This window comes from Ptychodera flava, chromosome 15 (assembly GCF_041260155.1).
Source record: "Ptychodera flava strain L36383 chromosome 15, AS_Pfla_20210202, whole genome shotgun sequence".
Lineage (NCBI taxonomy): Eukaryota > Metazoa > Hemichordata > Enteropneusta > Ptychoderidae > Ptychodera > Ptychodera flava.
In genome coordinates, this window is record NC_091942.1 from 5,356,223 (window position 1) to 5,379,065 (window position 22,843).

Sequence of the window (22,843 nt, forward strand, 5' to 3'; positions counted from 1 at the left end):
GATGTATGTCCGTCACACGCAAAGGCTCCCATACCGCCAAAGCTACAATCTCAGTATTTGGTGTACAGGTAGATGCATGGGTTGAGATGTGACGTTGTTTCAGTGTCAAAAATATGCAAATGAGGTCAGAAAAAGAGGAAATCCTGCAAATGTGCAGGAGTGGTGGCAATAACTGAAACAGCGCACACATCGGAGTAAGAGGTTTTAGACCTTCAACCTATTTGTATGCAGGGTACCTATTATGTTCGGGAGTGGTGGCAGTAACTGAAACAGCTTATTATTCATTTCCTGTGATTGTTTATTAACTGTGACATATTAACAGACCCGCTCAAACCATGGATGTCTATTTTTGTACATCCATGGTTGAAACATTCTCTGCTATGCATGTTGCTAAAGTTGACCTCCAGTACCTAAAGTTTCAGACGTTATTTACGTTTGTCATTCTTGTTTTTCTGGTATAAATATTTCTTGTTGTTTTTCTGGTTTTGCAGAAATCATTGTCATAACATCAACGTAGAATTTTCTGCACTGAACAGATAGAAACAACACTTATTGTGATCTTTGGTATGTACTAATTCTGATCAAATTTGAGCGACACCGTATAATTGCAGTATTTTTAAAATTTTAATTTTTCTATATATGACGACTGTTAATGATTGTTAGTCTTTTGAATAACATATCTCTTTTGAATATAGCATTGGATTCATCTGTTTACAGCATTTTCGTAATTTGTATGGGTGTTTAGCACTGTACAGTGTCAAAACATGTAATCTGTAATGTTACTGTTAAAAAAAGACGTGTTCAAAATCTTTAGTTTTTAATTTAGACTGGACCCCCTTCTTATGGATGGATGCATCTTTATAAGATCCCCTAGATGACAGGCAAGAAGTCTTCACACATAACAGCAAAAATACAATAAACACAACAAAGCTAAAAAAACCCAGAAAAAATGATATGACCAAAATAAAAATGCCATTAATACTCGCAAATTGAAACTAAGCATTATTGCAAACAATGTCAGATTCATAAAAACTTTATGGACACACAAACTCAAAAAAATCTGAAAACTGCATGTTACCAAAGGCTTACAATTAATCCAAACACAGAATCCAACTATTACACAATACAAACAAGTACATCTTGAGTCATTTTTTCAAGTGTCATTTTTCCAGATGTACATGTTTGTATCGTGTAACTGTTGGATTCTGTTGGGCTGATGAGTTGTTTGAATTAATTTTAAGCCTTGCCTAAGCATGCAATTTTCAATTTTTTATGAGTTTATGTGTTTATCAAGTTTTTGAGAGTCTGACATTGTTTGCATCAGAATTTTCTTGCAAAACAAAATAGTTGTTTTGTTATATAGCATTTAAAAAACAAAGTGAACATTTAAGAAAATTTGACCCAGCCAGACTAGAGTTGTATTCTTTGGAAATCTTGAAATGCGAATAAAAGGGTAGAAGAAATCGGGTGATTTGCATAGATTTGCATAAATGAACCCTTCTATATTATGCAACTTACGACTGCTTGCCAAGCTAAAAGGTGAGCCTAACCAATTTTTAATCTTGGGTTAACAAATTAATCAAATTGGATGAATATTTGAAAAAACAAATTATTTTGAGCAAATTACGCTGCATTGGGCGCAAAAGGTGTTTCTTCATGCTAAAGAAATATATCTAAACTTCAAAATGGCTGAAATAGATTGTTCAATACATGATTATTACAGAAAATGTCTTTTGTAGGTATATTGGCCGCCCTATTGGATTTATGCAAATTAACGAAGTGCCAAGGCTAATCATTGCACCTCAAAAATCATTTGTCCATGCCAAAAAATATACTTTTAACTTTGAAATCACAGAAATCGCTTGTTTAACCCTTTGACTGCTGTAATTATTTACACAAAAATTTTAATGCAATATTTTACCAATTTTTGCGAACTTCTCTGTACGTTTTTTCATAATTTTTGACCAAATGGATATCATTTTCCAGCAGCTACATTTTTTTATCAAAATTTTGGCAAAAAGCAGAAAAATTGACTGTGATACATTTTATATAGTTGACAATAATAGACTTTGGCGCCCAAAGGGTTAATACGTGGTATATGACAGAAAATGTCTTTTGTATGTATGTTGGCAACCCTATTGGATTTATGCAAATTAACGAAATACCTAAGTATGCAAATCATTGCATCTCGAAAATTGTTTGTCCATGCCAAAGAAATATACTTTTAACTTTGAAATCACAGAAATGGCTTGTTTAACCCTTTGACTGCTGTAATTTTTTACACAAAAATTTTTATGCAATATTTTACCAATTTCTGCGAACTTTTCTGTACGTTTTTTCATAATTTTTGACCAAATGGATATCATTTTTCATCAGCTACATTTTTTTATCAAAATTTTGGCAAAAGGCAGAAAAAATGACTGTGGTACATTTTATAAAGTTGACAAAAATAGACCTTGGCGCCAAAAGGGTTAATACGTGGTATATGACAGAAAATGTCTTTTGTAGGTATGTTGGCCACCATATTGGATTTATGCAAATTAACAAATTACCTATGCAAATCATTACATCTCGAAAAACGTTTGTCCATGCCTAAGAAATATACTTTTAACTTTAAAATTACTGAAAGAGCTTGTTTAATATGTGGTATATGACCGAAAATGTCTTTTGTAGGAATGTTGGCCGCCATATTGGAATTATGCAAATTAATGAAGTGCCTATATGAAATATTATACCTCCAAAATGATTCCCTGAGCCTAATAACTACTGTTAGACTTTGAAATCACTGAAATAGCTTGTTTAACATGTGATATATGGCCAATTATGTTATTTTGTCGGATGGCTGGCACATACATACCTACATACAAACATACAGACGCCATAGACTCACCATATAAGCTCTTTTTGGTATTTATATCAATACCAAATATGAGCTAAAACTGAATGTCGAAGGGCTTAACAGTTTCTTCTTGATAGTTTCCTAGCGCTAAACACTACCAAACCCTTATTTATATTAGAAGCTTTTAAGCCATGGGGCATTAATATGGCAGCCATATTTAATTTATGCAAATTATCAAAGGTTCTTTGTAAAAATTGACCCACTAAAAGTGTTTCATTATACCCAAGAAAAATATTAAAAGTTTTAAAATCACTGAAATAGCTTGTTTAATGCGTGGTATATGACCGACAATGTCCTTTGTAGGAATGTTGGCCACCATATTGGATTTATGCAAATTAACAAATTACCTTTGCAAATCATTGCATCTCGAAAAACGTTTGTCCATGCCTAAGAAATATACTTTGAACTTTAAAATCACTGAAATAGCTTGTTTAATACGTGGTACATGACCGAAAATGTCTTTTGTAGGAATGTTGGCCGCCATATTGGAATTATGCAAATTAATGACGTGCCGATATGAAACATTATACCTCAAAAATGATTCCCTGAGCCTAATAACTACTGTTAGACTTTGAAATCACTGAAATAGCTTGGTTAACATGTGATGTATGGCCAATTATGTTATTTGTTGGATGGCTGGCAGCCATATTTGATTTATGCAAATTAGTCATGTTTCCCCAAGGGTGGATTCGAGTAAACTTTTAATATGTTGTTCTGGGTACGTCTCTGAAATGCATTCTGAAGTAAAAAATTCTGTTGCAATTTGTGGTGGGTTAGGTGCCAAAATCTCGTAGATTGACTGGACTAAATCTCATTCAAATCCAGCTGTGATACTTTTTTAAAGAAATTTGATTGAAATTTATCACAGAGTTTCAACGGGAGTATTCTCAAAATAATTAACTGAGCCTAAAACAGTTAAGCCATAGCATGACGGTGATTTTGTAAAACGTATAAGGTTTCAAGATAAACATGATTTACATTGGAATTATTTTTTTATTATTTGTTTATTTCTTATTTTTTGCATGCTAATATACAGTGAAGTTGTCAAACATGGCGACATATATCATGCTCGGAACAACGAAAATTGATTTTTCTGTATTTTATGTCAGTCCTGTTAATCTTTTAATTAAATCCACGAACTGACCTATATTTTAATGAGCTTGCTGTAAGCAACCAATAAAACATAACGACCAGATAACTACATTCGCTTCTCATTTATTGCCGTTGTATATCATTACGATAAGCAGACAGTATGTTCTTTTCATTTTCTGCCTTGTCATCTGTCCACCTTTGATACTTAAATCCGTATCATCGTGTTCAAAGGGCCTTATTTGGTGTTATTGATTGTAGGATTATAGGCCATCGTTGATTTGTTACCCTCGAATTAGATAACGTTCTGCATTATTGTATGCAATTTTTCGGTCATTGTGCTGACAATTTTGATTTCGCAAGCGTGACTTTCTGTTCCCAAGTATCAAAACTTTTGTTCTCTTTTTCGGAAAAAAAAACAACTACTGTATCACCGTGTTGAAATGCTCAGTGAGGGTTCATACGATCAAATTCTCAATTGCTGGAACATTGCAAAAAAAAAGATGTAAAACACTGAATGGAATTGTAACGCCCTCCCAGCAAGGGACTCTGTCGTGCTGTGCTTACCAGAAAACAAAAAGACAAACAAGATCACTGACAAAATAAAACATTCTGAAGCCCGCTCTTCCTCCGCTCGCAAGTTAGACCCGAATAAATTCTTATGTAAGTATTCACAAATTACATGTATGTTAAATTTTGTCAGCTTGACTACAAAGGTCATGTTTCGCTGAGCTGAACTTGTTTTTGGAACGTAGAACTGTGTGTCTACGAGACTGACGCCTGATGACCGCGAACGCACTCAAGACACAACAAACAACCAAGCAAACCAGGTGGAATACATCTTCAAAGCGAGCGTATTTTCTCTCTCTGTTGATGACCTCTCCTACCTTAAAGTTTAAGAGGGTTGTTTTGCAACTCAGTTTTGAATCCAGTAAATTGCACGGTATTTCACTACGAGGTTTTTTTGTAGAGGGCGCGAGGGTAGCTTCCACTAGGCTTTATAAATGCCTTGGTGATGCAAAGAGATCACTTCACAATTGATTTCAGAGAAATGATCGTCGAGAAGCTGGTCTGGACTCAATACAGAGTTTGACTCACCAAGGGCCGTTTCCCGTCACAGTTTACCGGAGTTGGTATGCACGTTACATTATCAAGGGTTTTGAAAAAGATTTCCCTTAATGTTTATGGAAACCACATCAGAAAAAGTGTTTGACGGTTCCTTCAGCTGATATTTGTTTAAAAAAGGCCAGTGTTATATCCATTTTTGTATCATTTGATTTGTATACTATGTGATATTGATTAAGAACTTAATATCGAATGCTAAAATTAGTTTTTGAAAATATTTCACAGATAAACTGCAGCTGTAGTACACTGCTGAGAATAACGACGTTTTTGTGATTAAATAGATGACATTTGTACTTTGTGTACATGATTTTACATCGGAAAAAAAGACCGCCGGATTTCAACTTATTTAAGCAAGATTTATTCTGCTGTTTTGCTGTTTTCGGTTGATAAGTTAGGAACTTCGTTTTCATGGAATCAATGTCATTGCCTGGCACAACAATTCCGACTCTCTTCCACTCTGTAAAGGAAGACGAAGTTCGATGGTGATGCGCCCTCAACATACTTTGATTAAAAACCTTTGTTTTACATTTTTTTCCTTCCAGTCTGTTGCGCAGAACGTATATATTCGTGATTGCGCCATCCCACTGTGCCAAATTATTCAATGACATCCTTAATTTACATACCATCATTTTATTCTTTCGATCAGACTTACCTATTCTGTAATTCTCCAAAACCCTACATTATCAACGCGAGGTCGTTTACACAGTTCAGTGGACGTTCTTAGTTTGCACTGAGTTTAAGAAAAGTTGTTGCCTTGATACCATCCATAGTACGTCATCAAGTAGCGTAGTTTCTGAGATACTAGATCAGTAATTATACTTTTTCGAAAGATGCTACGAAACTAAACAATTGGCAAACAAACGTGGTGGCTAACGTCGAAAAAGCTTGACAGAATTTTGCTCTACAGCAGAGAGACTTACAAAATTTGGCTAAATTTAAATTTCCTCGCATTCTCCTCGAAATGAAAGGAAGGGCTCAACATAAGTACAATTTTGAGTCCAGTGTGCGCCTTACATGCTAATGAAGTAGTTTCATTTCACCTTTCTCGAGAAGTTTCGGATCGGAAGGCACTGAGGTTAAATTTCAATTGTGTGAAAGCAAGTTCTAATAGACGTTTGATTAGAGTGAGAAAAGGAGACAATGGTTTACAAAAGTGTAAATGTACATAAGATGGCCTTGCACTCAGCCGACACATTGTTTTTTTCAAAGTAAAATTTCCCATCAAGATGACATGAAAACACAATCATGCTATATCTTTTCAAAAAGGAGAGAATGTGAAGTTTAGTAATACTTTACTCGAAAAATGAAGGGGGTTTATTTTTTGGGTAGGAAACCTCAATTTAGCATCAATAATGAAAATTTATTTAATTAAATACTTGATACTTCATTGAAAAATTTAATGTTACATTTGAAACTAGAGTCCATGTAGAAAAAATAACAATTTTGTTTTGTAATGAATGATGCGGACCATGATGCGGAGCTACATCATCGGATAACAAAATAGCCAGAGAATTTATTTTATAATGTAAATTCATTTTATTTCACACGATATAACAAAATATATGTAACTTTGATATGATAGTCTTCGCATAATGTAAAGAAACTATTAATTGTAAAACCGTTTCCCTGTATTTTCAAATTGTAAAATTTCGATCTTCTTAATCCATCAAAAGGCCTCACAACTCTACTGTGCAATATGGCTGATTTCCCTGCTGAAGTTTCCAGTCCAATTGAGACACACATTTGTCAAACAAATGTTTGATCAAATGATAAAAGACACACGTCTTCATCGACTTTACTTGCCACTAGTTGGAGAACTTCAAATTTACACGGTGTCTCCATGTTCCTTTGATTGCTGAATTCAAGTAAGATTTAATATTCAGTTTACGTCACCAAACTGCCGAAAATTTCTGAGTACACATCTAGAAACAAATGGACAGCCGTAGAGGAAAGTTCGCATTGTTACGTGACAGAAAAATAGCTCGTGTTCATTTCTGGAGAAGCTGCCGTTGGAGGCGGTTTGCACCCACAGTGTTGACAGTCGAAGACAATGTCTGGTCTTTGTATTCAGCCCAATTCATGTAGTCTTGCAGGCTATTCTGAAGTTCTTCATCTGACGGGTAAGGTTGGACCTGTGTCAACGAGGAACAAATGCATATCATTGTACACTGGCACATATCAACGTCAAAAGTACGATTATACACTTCAAACCCGCCGTCAAGTTTATTTCAGTCGAACTTGTACACCTGGTGATTTTAATTGCCTATACAACAATGAAGGTGTAAACATTCGCGTTTAGGGGAACAATTTGACTTCTCTTTACTGCTTGCAGAATACTTAAAAAGGGGGATACTGCTGGCCGCAGCATTTCCTCAAACTTGAAATAGAAAATTTACGGATCGGTTCAGTCTTTTCCCACCATTTAAACTCGTGATTACCTGTCGTCTGAGTCGCCTTCTAATATCTTCAGTCGTATGTTCCATGTAGAACTTCTTTCTGATCATTATGCACTCTGCGCCATTGCTGACCAAACTCAGGCTTGGCTGATCAAAAAATACCAGCGGAGCCAGACCCTTTATTTTGAATGAGTAAGAATGTACTCAGTGAGAGCTTCGAAGCGGTAGAAATACAAGTGACAGTGTATAAAGCCTGACCATCCAATTATTTCTTACATTGAGACTGCATTAGTTATGACTTCTCTCCATTTTTTCACGCAGAAACTTCCCTGATTCAACACTAAGCTGAATGGTTGTAAGGCGAAAATGTTATTTTCCGTGGCACTATATCCCTGTGTGTCGGATTGCCCATGTAAGTAAGAATGTACCACTAAGTTGTCAAAATAAAATAACTACACAAAAATTACAGACAATTACTTACAAAGATTCCTCCCTTTTCCAGAGTATGCAACACAACAAACACCGGATGTTTGTCCGCTTCTGTGCGTTCTTCAGGCTAAATGAATGGCAAACAAAACATCTGAGAATGTTGAGCGAGGCATTTTTCCCCGCAACTTTTCAAGCCTAAACTTATCAAAGAAGAATATCAGTTTGGTGTCTAGCGTTCTTTAGTCTTGCGCAAACACAAACACATGTGACTGACTTCTTGAACAGATCACACTGTAGATAATGCAAACGGACAGAGATATAATTAAAGTTAAAAGTACATCGGCGATTGTGACTTTATTTGAAGTGTTTTTCGCCAAAGAAATTGCCTTACAACAACTCTAACGTCAAGAAATCGTCTTCATCGAAGTCTTTAAAATCGATAACTTGGAGATCTGTAAAGAAGCAGTCGTTTTATGTTTCTGTCATTGCGATGGGAGAGTCAAAGGAGAAACACATCCTTGAATTCAAGTTGAAGTGTTTACACAGTCGACGGTCTCCGTGCCTATGAAAAACTGAAAGACCTTGCGCATATTTACCGGAAAACTCACCAACAAACATTCTCATTGAAATCAACAGTTTTACAATGTAGATGAGTGTCCTTTCGTTGCCTCTCTCGAGTCTATTTTCAGTTATTGTGCGAAATGTTGTGAGATTCACGAATCATGAATCACAAGTTTGTTACTTCTCAGACAAGCCACTATCACAGAAAAGCGACTTGCACCAGAAACGATGCAGACGGGAAACTGTTCGCATGGAAAAACATGATCATTATAGATCAAGGCTGGTGATCCACTGACATGAAAAACCTCGGGCGGAAAAAAGCCAATACTCACTCTCTTGGCATTGTCCAAATCGGTGGCTAGGGTTCTTTTCTGTTGAACAAAACCTTCCGGTATCACTTCCTCTGTGAAGAAAACAGCGCAATAATAGATGACGTCATGGAAAATTGACATTTAGATCATAGATAACTGCGTTGCAAAACGAAGGATTTTCTGACAAGTCCTTTAAGGGAACAATAGCTGCAACTGCCGGTAATCATTGTTTTTGTTCCATAAAACAAAAATATTTTCTTACCCTTCTCTGTGAAGGAAACAGCGCAATAATAGATGACGTCACGGAAAATTGACATTTAGATTATAGATAACTGCGTTGCAAAACGAGGATTTTCTGACAAGTCCTTTAAGGGAACAATAGCTGCAACTGCCGGTAATATTTTTATTGTTTTTGTTCCATAAAACAAAAATATTTTCTTATCCTTCTCACTGAACTATATTGAAATACAAGTATTAGCATGCATTATGTACAGTTTTTAAGGTTCTTGTCGACACCTGACTTCAAGTCCAGATTTCACATACCTTCTTTTTTCGTCACCACAGACATTCTCCCGCCGCTTTTCTTCCTCTCTTTCTTCTCTTGCATGGTGGTCGTCGACAGGTAAACACCCTGAAATCGTAAACACACAACAAAAACACTTACTTCACGCCTATAGTTTCAGTTTGCATTTCTGAGTTACGAATTTGCTAAAATTATTGCATTAGAAACCATAGATCCCATACCGAAACTACAAAACGACATTGATAGCAAATCCGCTGTGAAATGTGACGATGTCGCTAAGCATTTAGATTTCATTTTCGATACACTGTCATCCACTTTGACCAACCATTTTCTGTGCACATCACTCACACACTAACTTTCCTATTGACTGAAATTCTCACGGAGATATATTGTATTTCAGCTCTTCAGTCTTTCCATGCATTCGGTTTTAGATGCTGACTTTAATGCCGTTTTATTCCATGGCGTGCTGGTTTATTTTCAGTGCAATTGAAACACGAACAATACATGCATTTCATGACTCGACTCCATTAAGCACGTTCATTTCAGCTATTGTCATGGCGATTTATGTGACGTCATGCTCATTTCCTGTAATGTTGACGTGGCACATATTTCCTGTTATAAATTTATTTACGATGTAATTATGCGTTCATCACCATTATCATCATCATCATCATCATCATCATCATCATCGTCATCGTCATCGTCGTCGTCGTCGTCATTCTATTCACGGTGATTATCATCATCGTTGACGACGGTTACATAATGATTATGGTGACAGTCATGTAATGATGGTTGCTTCTGTTGTTGATAATGATGATTAGTGACCTTAGAGTTGATGATGATATCTATGTGTTTCAGCTCTTTGTGTCGGGTAAAAAAACAAGTAATGAGGGCGTGCGTAAAAGCCCATTGTTGTTCCTCAACACGGCATGTTGTCATCTTTTGTCTAAAATAGTAATTTCACAATTTCACGAGCTACTTATTTTTGGTGATAAAAAAACCGGAAATCTTAAATTTCCGATAAAATGCATATGGCTAGCCGGCTGTATCAGAAATAAACTACCGGAATCCATTTTCTTAGAAAAATACTCATCACTTCATTCCAAAGTAGGTGATACTAGTATTCTACAGACAGTCACATTGAGAGAGAAGTTATGCTAACCACCACATACAAAAGGGAAATAATGATAAGTGTGGCAATTAGCGATACTGTGACCTCGCTCCTTTTTAGATATATTTTGCTACATTGTTACGCCTATATATTTTAAGTGACACTTTTATATTTTAAGAACAAGACCTAATGATGCCACTTAACGCACCAGTGAAGCAACTCGTGCTAATTTCCCAGGTGACAAGTGGGAACAATGCAAAATACGGATAATTTCCCAAGAAAGCACCGGCTATATTGTAATTAGATGTTTGTCATGGACATCTGAGTTTGGCTGCTGCCATGGTAATTAAAGGAACGCAATGATCCGCAATGTGCTATTTTATTCGATTGTATTTTGTCAGGTGTTAAATTACAGTCTGTAAAACTGACCTCGTTCGAGAGAAAAACAATGTGACACCATGACCTCGTTCAAGAGCGTACTTACCTTTGTAGCTGGTGTTAACCTTCGTTTTCTTGCGGTGGTTCCGACATTAGAACTGTTGGTGTGGATGCTATTCGAGGAATCTCTCCCTGTTGTCTCGCTAGGTGATGTATCCGTTGCGTTGCCAAGGGAATCGAGTGACGAGTTGTCAACATTTGTCGCTCTGTCTGACAGGGGCATCAACTTTGCATGTTGACGATGACTGTTTATAGTCTCTAAAATATTCAAGACTCCTGTTCAGAAAAAGGTTTTAAGAACGAAAATATTGAGAGTGTGAGATGGTCACTGAAAAAAATCTTCCATACGGTAACCCTGTAAGAACGAAAAAATATATAATTATGCTCTCTCTCTCTCTCTCTCTCTCTCTCTCTCTCTCTCTCTCCTCTCTCTCTCTCTCTCTCTCTCTCTCTCTCTCTCTCTCTGTCTGACCATGTGAAAATAATACTTATGGGCAGAGAAATGTTTGTCGGTTGTGGCTTTCAGAAAGCACGTGTTTCATTGCTTATATATCTCTGTTCATATGTGTCCCGGGGTTTCAAGCACTATGTTACAAATGTAAAGCAATTTATTTATTTGGAGAAGTAGCGGGATTCGGAAGCACAGTTGACGACAATTGTCGACCGATAATTTGCAACGTCAGGCGCCTGTCATGTGGTGGTTAGCCTGATAAACGTGTCTTAATATTGTGGACTCTCACCGTCTTTCTCACCAAAGCTCAATCTCTTTTTCAAACGCGGCTTCACTTTCTTTAGTTTCTTTAAAACACAACAGCTCCCCTGAGAAAGAGAATAAATGGCAGAAACGAGGTAGGGAAAATGAATTATTGCTCTATCAATTTCGCAAGCAGATGCACGCTATGACCGAGCCGCCTATCAAGTTCTTAAAAACAAACGATATATTACTGAGGTCACTTTCGTACCGCACTACTTTACAGATCGTATCAATAAATTGTGAATTATAAGGAATCGAAGCTCATTCCCGACATTTCAAATATGAAAGCAACAGTTTAGATGTAACTTGCCATGCGCTAAAGCAACACATGGCACAGACATTGTATGAGTTCCAGAATACTGCACGCAACATTGGTGAAAAGAGCGCCGTACTGTCCAAAACTTCAGTAAGTTTGATGGTTTCGTTGAACGAATAAACCATGTAAACAGATGAGTTGGAAATATGTGCCATGGTAACCTTGACGACTAGATGGCCTGAAAAGTTTGCTTACCGATTTGACAATGTAAATCCAATCCGAATAATTACTGTCTTTCACAAGAACGTCACCACGCCTGAAACGGGAATCGAATGGGAGACATCGGTCATTAAAAAGTGTTAACATTTTATCTCGTTTAACATCTGTTGTACAATAATCGACACGATATCGTGGCCACCCTCTCAACAGCGACAGTACTGCAACTTTTATTTACATTCGCATATCCTGAACACAAACATATTGCATACTCTTGAGCAATGAAAAGATCGTCCAATGTCGTCGTGTACCTATCAGTTTTATGTGCATGTCCTTACTTATCAACGTTGCTCGTATGAGGTGAATTCAGGGTGTCCATATATTGGTTTTCGCAAGTCATGCTGAATATTGATGGCAGACATGCACCGGAGCCAGTCTCCTAAGCTTAGCTCAAAACTGCAATCAAGACTAATGCTGTGAATGTTTTACAGACACTGCTATATTGCTGCGGTTGTGGTTAGCCTTACACGCTATGAATAGCATAAGTTAGCCCGTGTAATCGACACATCAAGGAAATGTTCTATTGGCTGTTATCTGCATGTATCTCCATGCTTCCTACAGAGTCCTCAAAGTACAAGGTTAGTCTAGACTTGTTCAAATTTTATCAGAAAGATCGACGTGCGCACTCTCAGCGACAGTTCCTGGACTTGTAGGATCGTTTAATAGAGAGAATCTGTGAATGACGTCATTTGGATGGTATGACTGCATGAGTAGCCACTCAATAACAAACTGAATTTTCAACACCAACAAAGTACATGTAAAGTCTGACGCCATTTTTACATATACGCACAGGAAAGAAAATATCTTGAAGAGTTAGACGTCAAAACAACTCGACAAGAAATCTTCTGACGCAGTGATTGGAAGGAGGCACACTCACCCGAAGAAGTTGAACACACACTCCTTGGGATATTTGTGTAGCACTTCTATCGGCCAATTGTTGAGGAAGTACAAAGATTCTAAAAATTCTTGATGGTCTGGGTCGTTGACATTTTTCACGCCTCCTTGACCCATGAAGATATCCTCGAAGTCCTGTAAAACAACACTAGGCATGTATTTTACTTTGCATTAAGAAATAAATTTAATCTCCAACACTCAGAAGAATTACATTTATTCAGAGAAAGTCTTTCCTGCAACAAAAATTAAATTTACTCGTTTTGTTTTAAGATTACAATCATACGGCACATATCATGGCTTGTATCAATCCTTCATGGTGTGGAAATAACATTTGTAATTTTGTATTACTGAAAACGGATATTTTCCATTTGTTTTAAGTAACCGATGAAGTAAGCTGCTGTTTAATTCACTCACCGATGTTGATATCGCCAGCAATTCAACGCTGTCTCTGGAAATAACGGTCGATGCACGCTTTTCTTTGTGAAGAATAGCAAGCTCCTATAATGATAATAATACAATTACTAATACGAGTACTACTAACACTTATACTACGAATGGTGATGGTAATAATGATAATGATGATGATGATGATGATGATGATGATGATGATGATGATCACCATCATCATCATCACCACCATCATCATCATCATCATCATCATCATCATCATCATCATCATCATCATCATCATCATCTAACGTTACAGGAACATGATTTCCATTAAAGAACGACCAAGATCTCACATAACAATGACACTCGTACATAAGCCACTAGGGAATGTGGCATGTGTGCGCGTGAGCAGTCTTAAACGACATTCATGGATCAATCTGATTTGAACTGAATCGTTAGTGTGAACAGTACTCACATGAGTATATCAGTCATAGAAAGGCGAGGTAATGGATACCGCATATGTTTATGAGTCGTATAGTTTACGCTAACAAACCCCCAAATTTTGTTTTCATGAGGTGGACTTTCAAAAGCACGTGTGAACTGCGTTCAGCAGAACGACCGGCGATAACCCCGACGATGAAATTAAACTTTGTTTTGCCTTTTGTTTTGTAAGTGCAGCGAGCATTTACGTGCTCTCTGATTATGGCAAGAAAGCCGCGAGTATCTGCATCTTTTATTTGAACTGCATTCAGCCACCATTTGAATAGTTCCCTCTTTGGTCTAAGGCCCCACCCTCCAGGGGTAATTCTAAAGTGTTTACTTACACCAAAACTGTCCCCTCTCTTGAGAAAACAGACTACGCGGCTATGTTCTCCGTCATTGACCGTTACCATCACTAGAAGTAGAAAGTACAGTTTGAGAATATTAAAATGTACAATAGACGACACAAACGCTGCGCTCCTCTTGTGCGCTGTATCATATACGATATATTATATCAAGCTACAAGAATATTCAGAATGTAGCAGTGAATAGATCTTACCTGTGCCAGAGAGGATGATGTAGAACGCATGCGCGATGTGTCCCTGCCGAATAATACACCGATTTGGTTCGTACCTGCAGCAAGAAAATTGTAGTGTCAGTGATTTTGAATGGGTTTTCTTTCAATCATTAGAGTTTCGCGCCAAAACTTGCAGTGCAGTACATTGTATATTGCAATGATGTTGGAGAGAGCCATAACATTTCGGTCAATAGTATGTCACGACACTTTCGCAAAACTCGTGATCACAGATTGGCGTGCGTGCATTTGGGAATATCAACTTCGGAAACAAGCGAGAAACTGCCCGCAATTTTGAATGAAATTACGACCTTTAGTTGAATTCGGTCCCGAAGAACAGTGTGATATCACCTTACTATGCATGGGTAACGATGGTTGACAAGATGCTGTAAATTTAGTGGTAACAGCTTAGGTACATAGAATCTATACGTTTCCCATAAGGAGAATCTATAGTACTCGCTGAAGAAAATATGCAGTCACGCCTTTATTCTTGCAATAGTGTTAGTTGGTCGCCAGACAGGTGTGTTCACTGTGAGTTTTCACATTCACTTGACCATTGATACAGATTCATTAATAAAATGACATTAAAGTTTATTAACCGTTAAAGACCTAAGCTGTATTGACTCAGTGGTTTCAAGACCTACACGTGGATCATTTTGAGAAAAGCGTTAACAGACCGAATGACCTTCGGTTAGTCGTTAAGTTTTTATTCTTTGAGGTCCACGTGGCGTTCGTTTTGTAGTTCAATACCGTCAGGGTCACGACCACATAACGAATGAACAAATTATGAAACAATATCACCGGCTGGCTTTCATCTTTCTCGTTGTTCACACAGACTTGTCTAAAACGTTTTACTGAAAATCTTGAAAGTTAGAATATCTCTACATCGTTGAATGGCATCAAAGAGAAGCAGTCAGAAAGTGGATTCTTGTCAGAAAATGGCATAAATTTAAAAAATGTGGCGGCAACCCAAACAGTTCGGCGATGAAGGGAGCACAGTACGCAGATCACTCATTTTTAATAACAAATTTAAACTCACAAGATGAAAATTAACGACACATAGATATACATAAGGCAACTTACATTTCTAACCAGCCAACTTTGCATAATTTCTGTTGCATTCTGACCGGATACTCGGCGAATGATTGGATATTCCGCAGAGCAATTTGTATCTGTCAATGAAAAGACAACCAATGAAAAGTTAGCTAATTTATCAGGCACTTTGAGATTCGTGACTCAAATCAGTTCCTCAGCTAATAACCTCTTCATTACAAAGGTCACGCATCTCTAAAATATTCAAGATTGCATCGAGTGGGATGTGCATGACAAAAATTCACAACGCTAGTTGTATAATCGTCCGCTGTAATTCTCATAGCTCCAATGTAACCTGGTAGTTATCTACTCCCCTCATTCTGGAATATGCATTGCCAAGCTATTCAACAAACAAAGGAACATTTTTGCAGATATAAGTCTTCATTGATGAGTATAAATAATATATCTGGTTTTAATATCAAACTTTTACTCACATATTTGATATCATAATCGGTTCGCAAAGTGCTTTTCGTTGTCAGCATTCGCTTACAATCTTCTGACAGTCTTTGCTGTGAGAAAATACATTAAAAAGTGTTCATTATTGGTGTAGTAGAGCAAGGCCGTCTTACTTATCAACAATATCGTCTTTTTGAAAAATACTGTAACTTTTAAGGTTTTTTTTTTACTTTGTTATTTTTGACTTCAACTACAGTATCTTGTCTTACACCCTAAGTATGTTGATGTTCACTGTATTCAGTTTGTCAACTTAGTCACGGTCTGTATATGTGATATCGTTGTTGCTGACAAGTGAATTCTCCGGACTAGAACGTAAACTAAACAATAACAGTGCATTTACACGTATAGGAGAAGAAAACGATGTGTTGACAAGATAATTAGATAGGTGTATCAGCATGCCTGGAGGAGTATAACAAGAAACTGTAGTTGACATTACAAGACTAATAGTGAAAAATAATCAAAAGTTCTAGTTACTGGCCACGTTTTAGAAGCATTGCCAAAAGGTCAGCTTAACTGTCTGTACGTAGCCGATTGCGAAGGTTGGCCCATCCATCTCCCCAAACTGTTAGTTAGTGTAACTGCTATTAATTAGCCAATGTTTACCTGTCTATTTGCCTTAAAGTAGGACGGATCAAATGCCAGGCCTCCAAAATTATCCTCTGTTGTTTGAAGATTACGTAATGGATCACGTGTTTCTCGTTGTGTCCTGAAAAAAAGATGCGTATTACTTGTACATCTAATTTAACGACAGTCGACTACAATGTTTTGGTTTTCCTCAAAAATGTAGAAAAAGAGTGGAAGTTTCAATTATCAGTGGTTTCATTTAACGGAGAATTTAATTTGATGATTTTCTTGTAAATTTCGCTCTTCTCCGTTCATTATCATGATGAGGAAATGAATTTTTGATAGTCTCAAGTGTTTTTCGAAAACGCCTTACAGAAAATAGAAATTTGATATACTTGTAAAGTGGTTGAAGGTCTAATTTAAATTGCTGTCTTGACCCTCAGTACAGAAGGCTCCTTAAGTGCATCCACTGGGGTTCCATGATGGATTAGAAACGGTGAAAGTTGTGTACTTTTTAATGTTGAACAAGAGCAATGTAAACAGAGTTAACTGCTGCCCGTTTTAACTTTGGCGTCGTTTTACTTATACTTATTTGCATATCATTTTGAGGATACCGAAACTGAGCGTTACACTTGTATACCGATGTGCCATCCTGTATTTAATTAACTTATTACAGAATGTCTTTCAATTGTGCCGGTTCTGAATATCAGCGGGCAACCAACGTCAACAGACGTTTCATGTGTTCACGACGTCTATTTCATTGGAGTTTGCATGAAGCTCTCTGGCTTATATGTCGTGTTATATGTAAGGTGTCAAATACTCCCGAGACGCACGTTACCAGACCAAGCAGAAATATGTGGCTTGGTTTTTGTTCAGACCTTGATATTTCCGTCCTTTCGGTTCATCCAATTTTACTCATTTGTTTGAGCTTTTTAATCCTAAGAAATCCTTTACGGTCACTGCAAATATTTGGGTCTAAAACCCTCGAACTTCATTCCATTGTTTGATAACGCTGCCATATTGGCCAAAGAGTGTTATTGCATCGTGCAGTCGAGCCTTTTTAAAGAACAACCTGACATTCCAGTAGTATTTCATCATACTAAATGCAAACAAATCCTTAAAGAGGGCTCTGCAAGGAGACAAAGATCTCTTCACGGAGAACACGTTCGAAATGCTCAGGGGACTCGCCTCCTTTGCTATCATTATTTGTCAACCTTCAAGGCCCTACACAGTTCCTATTGACTTACACACAAAGGTTCATTCTCAGGCAGTTGTAGGTACTCCCATGACACAAATGCAAACTGAAAAAAACTCACGCCTAATTTCATCTGTGTTCGTTGGCACGATCAGGCCTGCCTAGAAAAAAACGACTCCTAAGACAAACAATTTGACTGGCGCATTTAGTGCTTACTTTTGTCCAGATGCTGGAGTCAATTTGCAAAGGTAAGAATTCCGCAGTGGACAGAAGATGTTGGCAAGTCTACTTGTGGCAACCGACAATAACAGTAAAGCCTGGTTTGTTTTTACAGCTACACACGGTAGTTATTTGTTTTCCCTAAGACCCCTGCTACCAGTCTACCAGTCTATGTGCATGCCCTCCAGGTATGCGTTTAGCGTCTAAGATCGACACAGAACCAGTCTGTGTGGTTATACCGTATCCACTACTGTCAGCCTGTGTATACAGCCTTGATCAGAGGCACCGCTTACATCATTTACAGCTATTTGGCAAGGAACAGTAATTGTAAACTTTAAATGGCAATAAGTTTAAATTTCATATCTATTTTTAATTCTTATATTTAATATCTATGCTTCAATTAAACATAAAAGAAAGACCATATACCCACAGTCATTATCGAGATATAACTGTTTTATAGTTTTGATATATAGGTTCGGCACTGCATGTAAAATTGTCTCCGCAAACTTTAATCATCCTACTGTAAAATGCATTCTATAATTTATGCCGGCCATCCTGCTGGCAAATAGCAATGAGCACGGACGTAAAAAGTTGTGCAATGTTTACACGTTACGTCCTTGGGATGCATATGTAGACTTGGGCATTATCCTTAGTAAAATTAATTATTGTCATGGAAAATATTTCATTTTACAATTCGTCATGATTTTGGTTTGACGAAATCGAGAATGGTGCGAAATGTGCTTCACAGTAAGAAACTGAGGCTCGCATATCTACGTCTGGAGAAAGCGGACATTCTACCAGCCTTCTAAGCAGATCGTTTTCATTTCATTTATTTCCGTTCCTGGCACTACAAATACATTCTTTCGAAGCCTGAGCAGCGAGCTATCAAATATGCATCGCTGTGTGTGCAATTTAAATAAATCTTGAGTGGATAAATTGTCACCACCACAGCAAAACAATGACATACCGCGGTTGCCATATCAACGAACGCGTGCCGGCCACTTTAATACGCAGGATTTCACGCAGTCTATAGAAAACTGCCGACGTTACTAAGTGTACAATAAATTTATGATCCAAATATTAGCAAGACAAGAATAGAAGGCATGTAACCAGCTAACAAAACTGTAAACTGTGTGTGTAATTTTTCTATATCTGCCAACTCATGGTTGAATGGAGAAGGCCAACTTTTATTTTGACTCGTATTTGCCTTATATTAATCCATCGATATTTTTGTGTGTATGTACCGATCTATTACTGCTAAGTATCGTAGGCACTGCACGTCGCGTTTAGTAGTAGTCAAAATTCGTTTTTCCCCGTACACAAAATGAAAGAAAATCGGGAAGAAATTATTGAAAGGTGAATATGCTTCTGTCTGAGAAGATATGTAATCCAATGTAGTCTGCACAAGACCATGAATATTTTTCTACTTTGCTGTTGAAATGCCTTAAAGTGGTAGGCGCTGCTAAACTGAAAGATTTAAACTTTTGCTCAAACTCTCTCCGTAAGCAACTTTAAATCATTCCTGTTTGAATTCAAGAATAAAATTCAGGAGTTACCGTATACATTTTGGTACAAAAAACAAAATGACGGATGTCTATAGACTCTTTAAATTCAAAATGGCTGCCATCCCTGCGGTATCGCTATGGGAAAACTTCAATAATTTTCACTAAAAATTTGGAGAAAATTTTAGTTATTCTGCGAGCTTCCAAATAAATTCCCACAAATGGTACACCATATGATAGGAGTATTGTAAAAATTAGAGAGTTGGGATATATGTCCCCGAGACGCATTGGGCGCATTCTACCTTAAAGTCTGCTTTTCTGTTTTGTACTCTGATGACCTTTTCGTCCGATCTATTTTATTCTTAAGGGAATAAAGAAGCATAGCATTTAATTAGCTGCTGCCATGGAAACGTGCGTAGGATTCACAGCAAGCAATCCATGACAAGTTTCTATCTTGTAATGAATAGCTTCCAAATTTCCCCCACAGGTGGTAAACTAAAAGAGTATTGTAAAAGTTTGACGGGCCGAATATCTTTTCCCGGGGCATATTTTACCTTAATCATCGCTATAGGTGCGCAAATCCTAGTCCTCAGACAGCTACCAAGAACGGAAAGACTTTAAATATTTCAGCCATTTGAAGCGAAAACGAGTTATCCTGAGTAGGACACCTATTTACGACATAGTGACCTCTAGCAGACAAAATGCAAGGGATAGCAGTATATCTTGTTAAACTGGTATTACTGTGTATAAGTTTAAGGGAACAAAGTTTCTTCAACATTTCAGGGCATACCTATCAATCCAATCTTGAACCAGTTTTCACCTTAAAAGATAGTTCGGTTATCACTTTTTCGATTTATACACATGTTCTGAGTCTTTTTTGCGGAATTAAGTAACTTTAATGATTGAGCATCAAAGTTCCCTCTATTCGATTCGATGTGATTTTTTATAATATATGTCGTTCTATTTGTATTATTCTCACCTGTAGTGAATAATAAACCATGGCTAGACTAGCATACATAAACACTCTACGATATCCTCACCAGACGACATACTTTACGAGTTAATGTCGTACTTCATCACTATTTCATTAAGCAATTATAATTTCCCCTATGTAAATATATACTTCAATACAAGTGTGTGTAATCTTTACGAATTTTCTAAAAAACTATAAAACTTTGTCTGACTTTGACGTTTTGAAAATATCATTATTATACGTTCCCCGCTGGATCCTGTAATCGTATAACTTGGCACTACGGTTCATTCTTTAACCACAACATTTGCACAAATTAGCTGATCTTTTTTTTGACATTTTGATAGATCAACGTGTGCAATAGTACTAATTAATTTGATTTGCTTGAATCACGTACACGTAGGCGTCGTGACTCGGCGTATGTGTTTTAGCGGGACAACGAGCTGAGATAAATCTGTAATGCAAACAAAAATTCTTAAAAAATAATATTTACAGTTCTTGAAGCTTAACATCTAGGTCAATGTTTTTAAGGTTCGTGCTTGAAATGATTCCCCACGACTTATACCCATTTACAAGTTTAGTGGAAAATTGCAGACGTAAAATGTGATAGGTGGACAAAATGCAAGCAAAGCTGTTCCATTCACATGATGGAAAAAATACTTAGACTTCAGCAAATCTTGGTCATCGTCTACCGCGTGGAATTGTTTTTTTTTCTTTCTATAGACTGTAAGGATCACATTATGCGTTGTCTGAATCAAGGAAATTGTAAAACAAATCTGTATTTATGTTTTTCTCTGGTTACTGTTCTACTTCGAGGAGATACTTTCCCTATCGTCCAGTTTGTCCTGTGGGCCGAATCAATTCTGGCAGACACTATTGAAGGACAGCCAGTGAAGAAAATTATGAACGACGACATATGTGTAATTTCTGACCATGCAACTGAGATATCACGTGACTTAACTGCCAAAGTGAACTTCAATAGTTGTGAAAGTGTTAGGCAAAATGTGTTCAGTTTATCATGGTGTGGGACATACATTTGACGTGGTGGGTATCATATGGGAATATTTTAATATTCTTCGTTGTAATGATTCCAGTTTATTGTTACTTTGTACGTCTAAATACAAATTATGATGTCAAAATCGACTGCAATCAGGATATTCATGACTAGAATTAATACTCATCAGTCAGTGTTTGTGAGTAGTCACTTTATTTTGTTCTTAGTCATGTTTTGTTTTGTTTTGTTTTGTTTTGTGTTTTTTTTACATGGTCTACAACACAAGACTAACGTATAATATTCTAGCTGTGTCCTACTGTAAACCTGTATATGTGGTGACAAGTCTCGGTTCAAACACATTATCCCGTTCTAGCATAGTGAAATCACAACAAAACCAGTCGCAGAAAGGTGTAGTCGAAGATTGACAGTAAAGATAGGATTTGTTTCAACTGACCTGCGATTTCCGCGTTTTGACAGCACTGCGCAGACGTACACAATGTTGGCTGCTCGGCGGAAACGATCGATTAGAGAAATCTGCAAGAGACAAGAAAAGACGGTGACGTGGTTGAGACAATTCAAAATTAAATAATTCTTGTCGTGATCAACTGACGGAGGGCGAGTCCCAAATACTAGCATCCTCTCTTTACATGTAAGAAAACAAATCTAGTAAATTCAATTAAGTCTGTTATACGATTTTAATCTCCAGTAAGCGATTTTTCACTTTCCTTTGGTTTGCTTTCCAATCCACTTAAACTGAACTTTCCACAGTCAAACTTTCCGCTATAGAAAAAATTCATTTAATAGACTGTGTGGTATAATGGATACTTTCTCCAAGGAGAGCCACGAAATATCCTTTACAGACCCGCGTGTTATCATGAATAGCCGATTTAACCAGAACTGAAAGCCTTTTGAGAAGAATAGCGGGCAGGAATTTAGTGTCTTTGATCAGCGCTGGGTACATCACAAGTAAATTAAGCTAATTGATGAGTTTCTTTATTGAAGGTGACGATTTAACATATGAGAAGCAAATTAGGATTGAACGGCACTTTGAGTTGTTTGGGAAGAAACAGTTGAACAACTTCAATTTGAATTCGAGCATTTCATTCAACTGAGAAAAGGGACTAAACACGCTTTTTCGTATAGTTACTATGTTGTACACGACGTTTTCGAAACAACAGTTTCCAACTGAAAGGAAATTTACGTGATCACTTAAATCTTTGATGCAACACTTCTCTCTATGTGCCGTATCATCCCTTGACACACCTATGAATTCAATGGACGATAGAATAACTGCGTCAGATGGACTCGGACTTCTCGACGCCCCGGGCTTGTTTCCCAGACAGCA

The 22,843-nt window shown here is 37.1% G+C and overlaps 1 protein-coding gene across 3 annotated transcripts in view; it reads right to left on the reverse strand.

Moving 5' to 3' along the window:
* Positions 1 to 6,632: 6,632 nt before the first annotated feature.
* LOC139150978 (cyclic nucleotide-binding domain-containing protein 2-like) overlaps positions 6,633 to 22,843 on the reverse strand; it is a 34,920-nt gene continuing 18,709 nt past the window's right edge. For 2 of the 3 annotated variants that reach the window (XM_070723470.1, XM_070723471.1), the window contains exons 2-17: positions 21,953 to 22,032; positions 16,658 to 16,760; positions 16,033 to 16,107; positions 15,590 to 15,678; positions 14,492 to 14,565; positions 14,277 to 14,347; positions 13,477 to 13,560; positions 13,046 to 13,197; positions 12,148 to 12,208; positions 11,623 to 11,701; positions 10,929 to 11,158; positions 9,354 to 9,441; positions 8,832 to 8,902; positions 7,991 to 8,065; positions 7,552 to 7,686; positions 6,634 to 7,245 (exon numbers count right to left, since the gene is read on the reverse strand). In XM_070723470.1, the coding sequence (XP_070579571.1) occupies positions 7,102 to 7,245; positions 7,552 to 7,686; positions 7,991 to 8,065; positions 8,832 to 8,902; positions 9,354 to 9,441; positions 10,929 to 11,158; positions 11,623 to 11,701; positions 12,148 to 12,208; positions 13,046 to 13,197; positions 13,477 to 13,560; positions 14,277 to 14,347; positions 14,492 to 14,565; positions 15,590 to 15,678; positions 16,033 to 16,107; positions 16,658 to 16,760; positions 21,953 to 22,032 (1,611 nt within the window). In that variant the 3' untranslated portion in view covers positions 6,634 to 7,101. Of the gene's footprint in view, positions 7,246 to 7,551; positions 7,687 to 7,990; positions 8,066 to 8,831; positions 8,903 to 9,353; positions 9,442 to 10,928; positions 11,159 to 11,622; positions 11,702 to 12,147; positions 12,209 to 13,045; positions 13,198 to 13,476; positions 13,561 to 14,276; positions 14,348 to 14,491; positions 14,566 to 15,589; positions 15,679 to 16,032; positions 16,108 to 16,657; positions 16,761 to 21,952; positions 22,033 to 22,843 lie in introns of all 3 variants that reach the window. The other variant, XM_070723469.1, reaches the window with a different exon arrangement.